The 12,568-nt window shown below is 44.0% G+C and overlaps 1 protein-coding gene and 1 non-coding gene across 8 annotated transcripts; both read right to left on the bottom strand.

Annotated features, from left to right (window-relative positions):
- Positions 1-3,759: 3,759 nt before the first annotated feature.
- Positions 3,760-11,220, bottom strand: LOC118398043 (glucocorticoid modulatory element-binding protein 1-like). 7 transcript variants are annotated; one of them, XM_035793018.2, is made up of 10 exons: positions 10,781-11,220; positions 9,531-9,687; positions 9,269-9,324; positions 9,051-9,169; positions 8,618-8,721; positions 8,196-8,344; positions 7,825-7,965; positions 7,289-7,426; positions 6,736-6,858; positions 3,760-6,432 (listed from the first exon to the last, which is right to left on the bottom strand). In XM_035793018.2, the coding sequence occupies exons 2-10, from the start codon at positions 9,659-9,661 to the stop codon at positions 5,462-5,464; spliced, it is 1,932 nt and encodes a 643-aa protein (XP_035648911.1). In that variant the 5' UTR covers positions 9,662-9,687; positions 10,781-11,220; the 3' UTR covers positions 3,760-5,461. The 7 variants fall into 7 exon arrangements, with proteins under 7 accessions (XP_035648911.1, XP_035648905.1, XP_035648906.1 ...); XM_035793012.2 differs by having other exon boundaries at positions 6,736-6,873; positions 10,781-11,217; XM_035793013.2 differs by having other exon boundaries at positions 6,736-6,873; positions 9,531-9,684; positions 10,781-11,217.
- On the bottom strand, positions 11,121-11,256 carry LOC118398907 (U11 spliceosomal RNA). Its single transcript, XR_004828728.1, has one exon. It is a non-coding gene; the product is annotated as a U11 spliceosomal RNA (small nuclear RNA).
- Positions 11,257-12,568: the final 1,312 nt, after the last annotated feature.

The following is a 12,568-nucleotide window of genomic DNA, read 5'->3' as shown; positions in this document are numbered from 1 at the left end:
GAAGTGGTCTTTGACTAGACTCTCGAAGCACTTCATGATGACGAAAGCTAGTGCTCAGGGTCAGTAGTCATTTAGTTCAGTTACTTTCCCTGTCTTGGGCACGAGGTCTGAAACCTAGTATGAAAATGCATCCTATCTGTGTGGTCTAATATAGTCAAAATATTTGCCTTGGGGTCAATTGAGCCAATCACCATGGCATAAGTTGAGCCAATGGTTGAGCCATTGAAAAGTTGAATTGAAGTGTTTTGTTACCAGGCATCATGCAATGCATTTTCGCTGGGATATGAGGTAACAACAGGGCCTGGCCAGTTTATTAGATGTTAAGCCTATGTCAAAAGATTATTCAATTGATTAAAAGACAAAAAAAGTGTTGTGTTGAATTGTGTTTGGGAAGAAAGGTAGTGGTAATATTTCATTCACTATGGAAATGTAGGGTAAGTTGTGCCAAGACACCACTTTTTTTGAACAAGCTATGTTTTCAAAACAGTCATGTTTACATGATTTCTGATTATTTCCAGGGATGCACAACATCCTGAAATATATGTATATATCCTTCTTAGAAAGAATACTATATTCCCCCTGACGGAGTGACGGAGTGATGCTGAATGTCAAAAACCGCTCAACTTACCCCACTCTCCCCTATAACTCCTATAGCTAGAAGGCACAAACAGGTCTGGCTCCTCTTTAGTGATGTGTCGGTTGACTCATAACCCGCAGTTAGTTTTCTCTGATTAATCTCTTCTCTAACAGCTTTCTTATTATTCATCATCTGTAGATTTTATATTGCGATTGGAAACCAACTTTAAGGTGCATTACCGCCACCAACTGGACTGGAGTGTGGACCTCGTTCGTCTTTCAAATCACCCACACGGTTATATGCTCATAAAAAACAATGAGTAGATGGGAGAGGAGGGACTTAAAAACGCATCACGCGTCAAACATGTTTTGTGCCTGGCGATGCAGATGCCCGTTGACGCGTGCGAGCTGTTTGGTTGATAGGATTGTATGTGTACATTTATTTTGCAACGCTCACGCACGCAAAACGGGAGGTTTGGCCAGCATTCTCTTGCCTACATGACACCAGATCCTCTCCCCTGCCCACCCCTCAGACACTCTGACAGTTCAGAGCAAGGCAGACATCTCATATAATAACCAGCGGGACCCAGGTGCCATGTCAGCAATGCACAGCGAGAAGCCCCACACCCTTCAGGGATACATTCCATGACAGGAGGGATTAAACCACACAGAACAGTGGGGGTGACAGAGACATGGAGATTATAACGGGGTGTGTGTGTCTGTGTGCCATGGCAGAGTCCAGACACTCTATTCGTGCTGTCTCTATTAAAACCAGTTATATGTAACTAAATGTAATCCACGTAAACCTCAAAATAAAAAAATGGTTATACACTGCTAAGGTGTAGACAATTTGATGACACAAGCTCAAGTCCACAGTACAAATATGATAAAAACATGAGATATTTGATATGATGTATTTCCTATTCAACAAAACTGTATGAATAAAGCTTGAAATGACTTACGCTTTTTAAATATAGTATAATCCAATTATAAAATGATTAACTAAGATTTCACACTCCTTATAACTGTAAAATACATATTTGTATGTTTAGTGTTAGAGAAAATGTGCATATGTTCTAAAGGTCTCTCTTGATCAAAACGTTAGCCCCCATCACTGTGAAATTCTCACGGAGCTCTAGTTATCTAACAGAGTTCTACCTTGGCTTCCTGGACTCGTTAGCAACTCACCTTTCATCTCATATTAATATTGTCCCTCTATGACAAACAGAAAGTGTTTTTTTGTTTAAAATCCATTCATAATATTAATTATAAATCAATCTCTGAACTTGCTAGTGACAAAACAACTATCTCCTGCTGCACTATGGATTCCACGCATATGTGTTGTTAGTGACTGTGATGAAGGGTTATCCCAGTAGTTGATGGACAGTCGGAAGAGCGAATGAAGTGGTAGGAGGGACAGCTTCAAGTGGTGTCGGCCAGGAACCGGTGCCAGAACTACGCAGGTCCCCAAAACAGGGGACTTTACATCTAAGAGGTTTAATGCAGGACAAGGCAGAAGCAATCCTTCTTGAATCAAGCGCTGCAACCTGCAATGAAATAGACCTTTACTGCTCTCTGGTGGTAAAATAATGACATGATTTACTTTCTTTGTTTAGGAGCATTTTATTTTTCACCTTTATTTAACCAGGTAGGCCAGTTGAGAACAAGTTCTCATTTACAGCTGCGACCTGGCCAAGATAAAGCAAAGCAGTGCGATAAAAACAACAACACAGAGTTACACATGGAATAAACACATTTACAGTCAATAACACAATATGAAAATCTATATACAGTGTGTGCAAATATAGTAAGATTAGGGAGGTAAGGCAGTAAATAGGCCATAGTGGCGAAATAATTCAAACGTAGCATTAACACTGGAGTAATAGATGTGCAGATGATGATGTGCAAGTAGAGATACTGGGGTGCAAAAGAGCAAAAAAAGAATATGGGGATGAGGTAGTTGGGTGGGCTATTTACAGATGGGCTGTGCACAGGTGCAGTTATCGGTAAGCTGCTCTGACAACTGATGCTTATAGTTAGTGAGGGGGATATAAGTCTCCAGCTTCAGTGACTTTGACATAAAGTTAGCCCCTCAAACTCAACTCTGGACCTCGAAGCCAGTGCCACTGCATTTTTTCATTGTTCCCCTTAAACAGGGACTGATTTAGACCAGGGAAAGCAGGTGGGTGCAATTCATTGTCAGGTAGAGCATAAAACCAGCAGGCTCCGGCCCTCATAGGCCCTGGTTTACTGTTCTACCAGATCATTAATTGGACCCACCTCAAATCAAATCAAATTGTATTTGTGATATGCACATGGTTCGCAGATGTTATTGCAAGTGTAGCGAAATGCTTGTGCTTCTAGTTCCGACAGTGCAGTAATATCTAATAAGTAATCTAACAATTCCACAACAACTACCTAATACACACAAATCTAACTAAGGGATAGAATAAGAATATATTCATATAAATATATGGATGAGTAGATGGTATGAAATACAGCATATGCATGAGATGAGTAATGCAAGATATGTAAACATTATTCAAGTGACATTATTGAAGTGATTAGTGATCGATTTATTAAAGTGGTAAATGATTTGAAGTCTGTATCAGCCTGTGTTATTGATGGTTTATCAGTCTGAAGGCCTAGAGATAGATGTTTTTCAGTCTCTCGGTCCCAGCTTTGATGCACCTGTACTGACCTCACCTTCTGGATGATAGCAGGGTGAACAGGTAGTGGCTCGGGTGGTTGTTGTCCTTGATGACCTTTTAGGCCATCCTGTGACATCGGGTACTGTAGGTGTCCTGGAGGGCAGGTAGTTGATGCGTTGTGCAGAACTCACCACCCTCTGGAGAGCCTTGCAGTTGTGGGCAGTGCAGTTGCCGTACCAGGCTGTGACACAGCCCAACAGAATACTCTCAATTGTGCATCTGTAAAAGTGTGAGAGGTGGTGTGTCCCAGGTATAAATCAGTCCCTGATTAGAGGGGAACAATTAAAAAACACAGTGGAACTGGCTTTGAGGTCCAGTTGAGTTTGAGGAGCCTAGCGGGTTCTAGGATAGAGCTTGCCTGGTGCTGTTGGAAGGGGGCTTTTAGAGGCTGTGGCCGATCCATCCGTCTCCATCTCCTCCTTTGGATCTCCTCCACAGAACATGACTAATGCACTCCCAACCACCAACCAACACCAATTGATTTCTTTTAATAATATTAAAACACATTACAAAGTAATTATGGAAATACAGAACAGGTCATTACAGACAACTTAAAATGTACCCTGCAACTTTGTTCACATTCATTGACCAAAATAATTGAATGGATTTATTCATTTTGGTCTCAGCACTGCACTTCTGTGTCTGTTATGAGTAAAATAAACTGAGTAAGAACTTTTCTTTGTTCTAGGCAGGGCAGCGGTTTGGGTAACACTTTGCATGAAGGGGGTGTACATGAGGCTGATGTTGAATAAATGTGTTATGAATGTTGTTATGAATGATACTGCAACACTAATAGGTACTATTACATTTCAGTCTTTTAGCAGACGCTCTTATCCAGAGCGACTTACAGGAGTAATTATGGTTAAGTGCCTTGTTCAATGGCAAACCGACAGAAGTTTTGACCTAGTCGGCGCAGGGATTTGAACCAGCGTCCTTTCTGTTACTGACCCAACGGCTCTTAAGCGCTAGGCTACCTGCCGCCTCAAACGCTGATTTGTCACATAAATGCACCCATTCACTCAGGTTACAGACCATGTAACTGGGCTTAGGACCCCTAGACAAAGTGAGTGCAACAATATCCGCAGGCTAGTGAATGGTTATGAGAGGTTTCATAAAAGGTGTTATGAAAGCGTGTGTATACTTTCTTCCTAAAGTGTTACAGCATTTTGTTCAGCTTGACATACGAGAGTCCCTGTCATTATTCTTTGACTTACATAACCATCTTGGTCATACTTTAACGTTGGGTCCATTTCTATCTATACAAAACCTTGTTGCTAAAATAACCACATGCTAAAAATCCTAGAGGAGAAAAAAATGCAAATGTGTTGTTTTCTATGGAGCTTGCATATACAATACATCTACTGCATTTGTCACCATACAGAGAATCAGGGTGAAATAATGCAAATCCTGCAAAGAAAATGCCAAAAAAGCTTCGATCTGACAATGGTGAGCTCAACAAGATACTATCTTTGTTTTGTTTGACAAAAACTGCAGAAAAGACTTCATCCCAAAAGCTGCAAAGAGAAAGTGGTATGCTTTCTATTTTTGAAAGAAATGTGTAACAGAGCCGACTTTGTTTTAGAACTGTTGCTATCATCCCACAGTAGACCTCTAGCTCCACACACACACACACACACACACACACCAAAAGGGTAACACACCTTGAATACAACACCAGACTGTTATTCATACCAATCTCAAGCCAATAACCTGGGACCTTTTCTGAAAATTGTATTTGGGTGTCTTCAAGTTGAAGTCATACAAATGCGTAACAAAAACAAACAATATAAGATACGGTGCCTGGCTATGTTGTCATTTTGTTTTAATAAAAACGAAGGAAACAACAATGAAAATAAGGGACACCTTGGCCTAGCTGCTAAGGACCACAGCTACTCTAAAAAGGCTAGGTCTTTGGCAGCTTTCTGTCTACACTCCACACACTTGATTACACCACAAGTCTGCCTGCGTATTCTCTTTTATGTTCTGTCCATGAGTCCATCCCTACTCTGGTCCCAAATCTTTTTGTGCCATCTTGCCAGCTCCTATGATAATTATCACAGCAAGATAGCAAGACAGCACAAACAGATCTGGGAACAGGCTAGTCCATCCTTACTGTCGGACATGGCTCCAGGGGGAGGAGAGGGTATTGTCTTTGTCTGCAGAGCTGAGCTGGATCATTTGTCCTTGTCCTCTTCCTGAGTCTCCTCCTCGATCACCATTATCCTTAGACCTGAGATCTGCCCATTAGCATCCAGCTGTACCCCCTCTACCTGGCTCTGCTGCCCAGCCTCAAGCACCTCCCCCTGGGCATCTTCCGACTCCCCCTGCATCACCATCTCCTCCCCTCCCTCCCCCTCATGCCCCTCCGAGAGCATGGTCACCTCCATCCCAGCATGGACCACTACGGCAGAGTCCTCCTCACCAGCCTCGGCCTCTCCTTCTTGGGCCAGCTGTAACTCCATCACCGCCCCCATGGTCTGGTCATGGTCTCCCGGCGCGGGGTCGATCTCAATCACGGTGGTATGTGCCTGGCTCTTGTCCTCAACCCCCTCCACCAATCCCTCCTGTACCATCCCCATCTCCACAACCTGGCCCATGGGCTGCTCCACCATCATCTCCCCACCGTCAGTCACCCCTCCCTGGGTGAGTTGGACCAGCTCCATGGGACTCATCATGGTTCCTCCCAGCTGACTGGGATCCTGGAGGGTGGTGCCCACTAGCGTCAGCCCCTGGGAAGGGTGCAGCGTCAGGGTCTCCGTCTTGCCGTCGGCCCCCACCATGGTGGTGATGTATCGGGTGAAGGTCTGAGAGCCGGCGGGCAGAGTGTGAAGGGTTACCGTGTTGTTCTGTTGACCCAGCGTGGCCATTGGGAGGCCTGACAGGGAAAAGGGCTGGCCCATGGAGGAGAATGAAATGGGGGAGAGGATAGTGAACTGCTGGGGCTGCAGGGTGGCTGTCTGCGGCTGGGAGGGGGAGGAGGTGAGGGTGGTGGTGGAGGCTGGCCGCTGCAGACGGGGGCGTTTGGCCTTGGGCTTGGTGGGTTTGCCTCCTGGGGTGTGGCTGATGTTGTTGAGGGGCTGAGGGTGGCAGAGCTGAGCCCTGACTTGCTGCTGTCGTCTCTGTTCCTCCAGCTGCATCTCCAGGTCTGTGGAGATCAGGTCAGAGGTTAGACTCAGATGGTGCTCTACAGTAATCAACTGTGTCAATTAGCAAGTGAATACTTTTTGTTTGAGGCCATATCCAATACAGGTGTATCTTTGCAATTAAATGCAGAATATACATTTCAGTTGAATGCATTCAGTTGTACAACTGACTTTCCCTTTCAATTACATTTTTTGTTCCTGACCATTCACATTAAATGAATAAAAGTTCAATTCTCCAAAACATCATAGGCTACATACCTTTGCCTGAAGTTACTGAATTGAAAACTGAATTGATCATTACTCACTGGTCAGTGTGCTAAGGACCTGCTCCTCTCCAGGGTCAGTCTGTTCTCTCCTTACGCTCAGGATGTGTTTGACCGAGTCCAGCAGGCCGAACACCTGGGCCAGGTTACTCAACACTGCCACCTCTACCAGACAGGAATCTGAGGTCCATCAGTGGGTAATCAATCACATGGTCAATAATAACACATCCATCAGTCAATCAATTAATTAATCAAAGACATTACATGTGTTTCAACAAGACATATGTGTACCTTGTTTTTTGGTTGCCCACATAATCTAGTATTTTCCTTATGTGACTCCTGAGAAGTAAACATTACTTCTCATTTTATTTCATCCCCTGACTTGATCAACGGAAACCAACATTGCACCTGTGTGGCACCATGCATATACCCTTAGAATTGACCTGTACCCTATCCCCTCTGTCCTAGGACTAGGTACCAGTACCCACACCTGTGCCTTGCATGGCAGCCTGCTTGCTGTGTAGCTGCACTCTTCTCAGCATTCATGACCTGTACCCTGTACCCGATCTCCTGTGTCCTATGTGCCAGTACCTACCAGCGTCCTGCATGGCAGCCTGCTCGCTGCGTAACTGCACTCCTCTCAGCATCTCCAGCAGCTCTGTCCTGATGTTGTCCACCACCTCCCCCATCAGGCCTACATCAGCTATGCCTCTCCAGAAGTTCAATGTCTCCTCTGGGGGAACATAAAGGACACAGCAGAGTTCAAATTCAAAGTAGGATATATACAATTTGAGTCACAGTTATGTGAGAGAGGTGAGGAAGAATTCATCCAGTTGCATGCCAAGCAGACCTAGTCAAATGTGTCACATACTTGAGATGTGGTTGGTTTAGCTTGACCGACATGTAGGGTCGGTGGAGTTTGCACTTTGGGGATTATTCTATTGGATTTATTTTTACCGTGCGAGCTAAACCAATCGCACTCAACAGCAAGTACTTCACATAGTGCATTTAACCCAGGTATGAAGCTAAGATTAATACAAGACCAATGCCCGGACAACTATTTGACTTCAGAGTTGAGAGTATAAATACATAAACAGTCACGAGTGGGAACTGTTTAGGTGAAGAACTCACCTGATATCTCACTGGTTTCCTTCTTCTCTGTTGTCTCAACTGCTACGGCCCCAGAACTCCAATCCACTGTTCCGGTCAGAACCTCTGACCTCTCCTCTGTTGTCATGGCAACCTGGCCACCATTACCAATCACCACCTGGGCTACATGTCCAAAAAGGGGAGAGACATGGTTTGCTCCACTACTTACAATGTTCAATACACAAAATAAAATCACAAATTCAAAAGGAGGTAAATGGGAGAAAATAGGATTAAAAGGTTATTTACGAAAAATAACTGCCAGACCAAAAAATAACTGACAAACTTTTAAATTGTTTTGCCACAGACAACCTGAGCTCTTAACAGACCCCGGGGAGGGGCGTGTCTGGTCTCACCTTGTGAGGAGGTGGGTGTGGTGAGGCCACTGCCGTCAGGGGGGAAGCGCGTGTTGTTGATCAGCAGGTCAAACTTGGTGCTACGACACGTGTTGGTGCACAGAGTGTTGTGTTCATAGAAGTCTAGCTGCCCCGAGTCCATCATCTTCCTGAAGAAGAGATGATTAGATAAAAGGTTAAGAGTGAGGAAAGAGAGCGGGAAGGGACACACCATGTGCATCAATCACCTTGGGTTGATTTCCCCCTCAGACCTGGGCTCCTAACTTGCAACCCTACAGTTTCTGGCCCACCTCTCTAACTTCTTGACTACCTACCTCTGATGCCTAAGAGATAGGCAAAATGCCTATCTAATGATCTCTCCACAAGTGTGTAGGGGCTAGAGGCTAGGGGTTGATGTGGGACCGGTCGACTTTACTTCTCACCTGAGCATGACCCCGCCCATCCGGATAGCTCTCTTCCAGTCTTTCAGTGTAGCCTTCCCAGACATGTGGACAAATTGCTTGGGACTGATCAGCTGGTCTTCATACTGTATGGTGCAGACATTATAGGTAGAGTTTAGAAAGGAACCACCTGTTCACTGGGATGACAAAACAGATACCTATACCACCTTATCATGAAGGAGACAGCAAAGAAACAACTGGCCAATGAGAAACCTTCAACTGATGTCTAAGGCATTGTTGAGGTAAACGGTATGATGTGACATTCTCACAATCTCTTCTGTTGACAATGTACAAACAGGACTAAAACTCTTAAAAAGTATACCAAAGCTGGCAGTCTGAACTGTTCCTTCTCTGCACACTAGCATTTGAAAAGCTTTATGATTTCTGTAAATACAGTGACCATGACAATACTAACCTTGACACATTTTACGTTTATTCCAGGACAGACAAACTTCTTGACCAGTAGCACAGCTTTACACTCTCCACATGTGATGGGATAGCCCAACTCTACGTCCTCCCCGTCAACTGTTGTTTCTTCTCAAGGAACACACACACGTGCACATGTTTTATGATATGCTTTGTTTGTGTGGGACTGTGTGTGTGTGTGTCTGTGTGTGTGTGTGTGTTACTTACCTGGGTGTGACTCCACAGCCACAACAGCTGTGTCTGCCTCTCCCGACTCATCCATACTGCAAGGGAAAGTGAATACAAAACTTTGGCTAAAAAACAAAGCAGGGTCTGCTTGCCACAAGACGGTGTTAGCTCACTAACCTAAAGCCTAGGCAATCAGCTTGGGGAACCATCATGTGAGCGTGGTTCACCGAACCAACTCTGTTACACTAGTCTTGTCCTCTTCCCCCCAATCAGGCTCCAGTAGACATCAGTGTGTACCTACCTTGCTGTGATTGGTTGTAGCTGGAGGATGACCTGTGTCTTGCCTTCATTGTCATCACCATCATCTTCCTCAGCAGCCCTCATCACCATCAAGTCCCCCATGGAGACTGTCGTCACCTCGGTTTGTGCCATCCTGACTCCTCTCCCAGTGTAACCTACTGAAAGGAAAGACCCAGATAGGGATGAAGAGCACAATGGTGACAAATAGGGAAGATTAGAAGAATGTGTGTGTGAAAGACTACTCACATACGGGAGGACAGATAGGACAAGGTAAAATATGGATAAGATGCTCTCAGGGTAGACCATGCCCATAAACAGATTCAGTTCAGTTGCCTCTCAGTTTCAGCCAATTGCTGTATGGTTTAATTCAAACCTCCAAAGTGTTATTCGGTTATTCTGTCATAGTTAGAAATTGGGGCACTGCATGGGGCTCATTGAAAGCAACGGTTACTAGCTAGCTATCTTTCCTACTTGGTACCTACACATTTAAAAGGCGAGGAGAAAAACCTGACTGAAAACGTACTTTGTATAACGTTTAACTAGTAGCTAGCTATCGTTTCACCTGGTCTCCTGGCTGTAACTAGTGCACTACATTGCCCATATCCACAGAAACGTTGCGTAAGCTAGCTAACGTACTAGTTAAAAGTAATGTACAGCATGTTTGTACTCAGTTTTTCTCCTCGCATCGTTTCTGTGGGTATGGGCAGTGCAGTGCACTAGTTACAGTCAGGAGATCAAGTGGAACATAGCTAACTAGCTGCTAAAGCGCCATTTGCCCGAATAGCCTTCCCCGCTGATCTGTATAGCTGAACGGCCTACGCCCATGCATTGTACTCGTCCGGCTATCTTGCTAGCAAGGTGGCGGCTTGTAGCTAGCAAGATGGCTAAGCTAACTAATGTAATGGACTTTGGGCAGAGGTTTGGCGCTCACGCAACCTGTGGCCGGGCTGTTACTAGCCACCTTGAGATTTACAGCGTGGCGGCGGTTACGTACCGCTTGTTTCAGACGATAGCGTGCGTCCGTTCTACTTTTCTTTTCCCCTTCAAAATTACGTCCCTGTGCGGCAGCACGTACACCAAACAACAACGCGGCGACGGCGTTGCCCCGCCATTCAGAGCGAGCACGGGGTGTTACCCCTTTAAAATGACCAAATCTACGTAGAGATAGACATTACCTCGCATATAAATCAGTTAGCCTTTATGAACCGAATACACCTAACAGTACAAAGCCATCATTTAGATTTCCCTTACCGTTTTTATGAAGTCGAACACATCCCTGGACAAGCTGCTGGGCATGCGCACTTCGAGCAGTCACACTTCCTCATATAGCAGTGCAGCTCGACAGTCACGCATGCTGCATCCTCAAAAATAGGTCAAAAATAAAAACAAGCCTGTTGACAACAAGTCGCTGTTAAATGTTTTGTGACGACAATCATCACTTATTTCACAGCATTAGGATAATTTCATTATGACCTGCTTTTGTTAATGCATGTTTTGTGGACCAGTTGCACGCACAAGTCTGAACTGGCGCCGCACTAGAATGAATAAATGCTTGTTTTGTTAAAATATATGTTATTCTTTGACAAAATTCTGGAGCGCAAAGATTCACGATCATTCGCAGCTCCGGGCAGTAAAAATTATGCTTCCGAAATCTCTTGATATCGATTCCGCAAGAAGAGTGGTGAATCCCCACCCTCCCTGTGCTAAACATAGCAGAAGCCCTTTTTAACGTTCAAATTATAATTTTTACAATGTGCTCTTTGGACACAGGGACTTCAGTCAGGGTAGGGAAAAACATTAAATGTATTTGATTCTGTTCGTGTTTTTCCGTTGTATAAAAGACTTAAATCATATTTTAGTTGACAAAACAACGAATAATATTGATGAATCAAATAGAATTAGATGCATTTATCCGTGATTTTCCATAAAGCAAAGCATCATGGGATAGATAGGTTGAACATTTTAGATTCTGATTGGTCCCCACGATAGCGCCTTGTAAATGTATTTCAAATCGACCTCTTCCCGGATTGTGTCTCAGTCCTCCAGAAGTGTGTGCACTTTAACTACTTACTCCCTCCCTGCAAATCAAACAATATTGGATTGTGTACTAGCGTTTCGAGATACCATGAATTTCATTTCAAATTAATGAAGGGAACAAGTGCACACTTCAGGAGAAGTTTGAGATTATTGCGACGTAACGCTAGGGTAGTCGCGAAAATGTAACCAGCATTTGTCAAATTAACATCAAAAGTTGTTGTTTTTCGTGCATTTTAGCTAACCCTTTTCATAAACGTAACCATAATTATCCTAACCTGCTGCGTAAATTCTGCTAACAATCGGACCTCTCTGAAATAATGAATGGCCCTCCCTTCAGTCAAATATATGTTTACCCGACCTCCCCTAAAACATGGAGAGAAAAAAAGTGTTCCTCCACTATACCAAAAACAATCATTCAAACAAAGTGGATAGCACATTTACAATCCTACTGTTTATCCTCACTCATAGTACAGACCAGAGCCCTAGACATTCGGTTCTAAGAAACTGTTCTTCGTTTTGTAGTTACATGACAAAAGGCCAGAAGGTTGTGGATTCGCATATCACCACGGGCAAGGGTAGGGGTGATAAGATCCCCATTATAGTAAAAGCACTGCATACATTCATTATCTTATTTGTGTCCGATAAGAAAAAAAAGCTTTTTATACACCCAATTCATGCACTTCTACGTCATTTTACATGACTGGAGAAAAGCAGAATAGTTTTTATACGACAACAGAGCCTGACAACGAACGAGCGCATGCTGTGAACGAGCGCCTGCTGTAGCCCCGGAGACGTTTTGATTTCTATACAGGCTACTGTTAAAAATAGGACTGTACTTTGTTTGGAACAGTGCTAAAGTTGTCTATTATCAACTGTACACATTGAGTGCAACAGAAGAAGTTACAACTGATGTCTCAGATCATCAAAGAATTCGAGAAAAATACAATTGTTTTTTAAAACAGCAGCCGCATATCATCAGGTAGGCAGTGCATACGGAAAGCA

This window comes from Oncorhynchus keta, chromosome 19 (assembly GCF_023373465.1).
Source record: "Oncorhynchus keta strain PuntledgeMale-10-30-2019 chromosome 19, Oket_V2, whole genome shotgun sequence".
Lineage (NCBI taxonomy): Eukaryota > Metazoa > Chordata > Actinopteri > Salmoniformes > Salmonidae > Oncorhynchus > Oncorhynchus keta.
The sequence above is the reverse complement of the archived record's forward strand: the minus strand, read 5'-3'. Positions and strand labels throughout refer to the sequence as shown.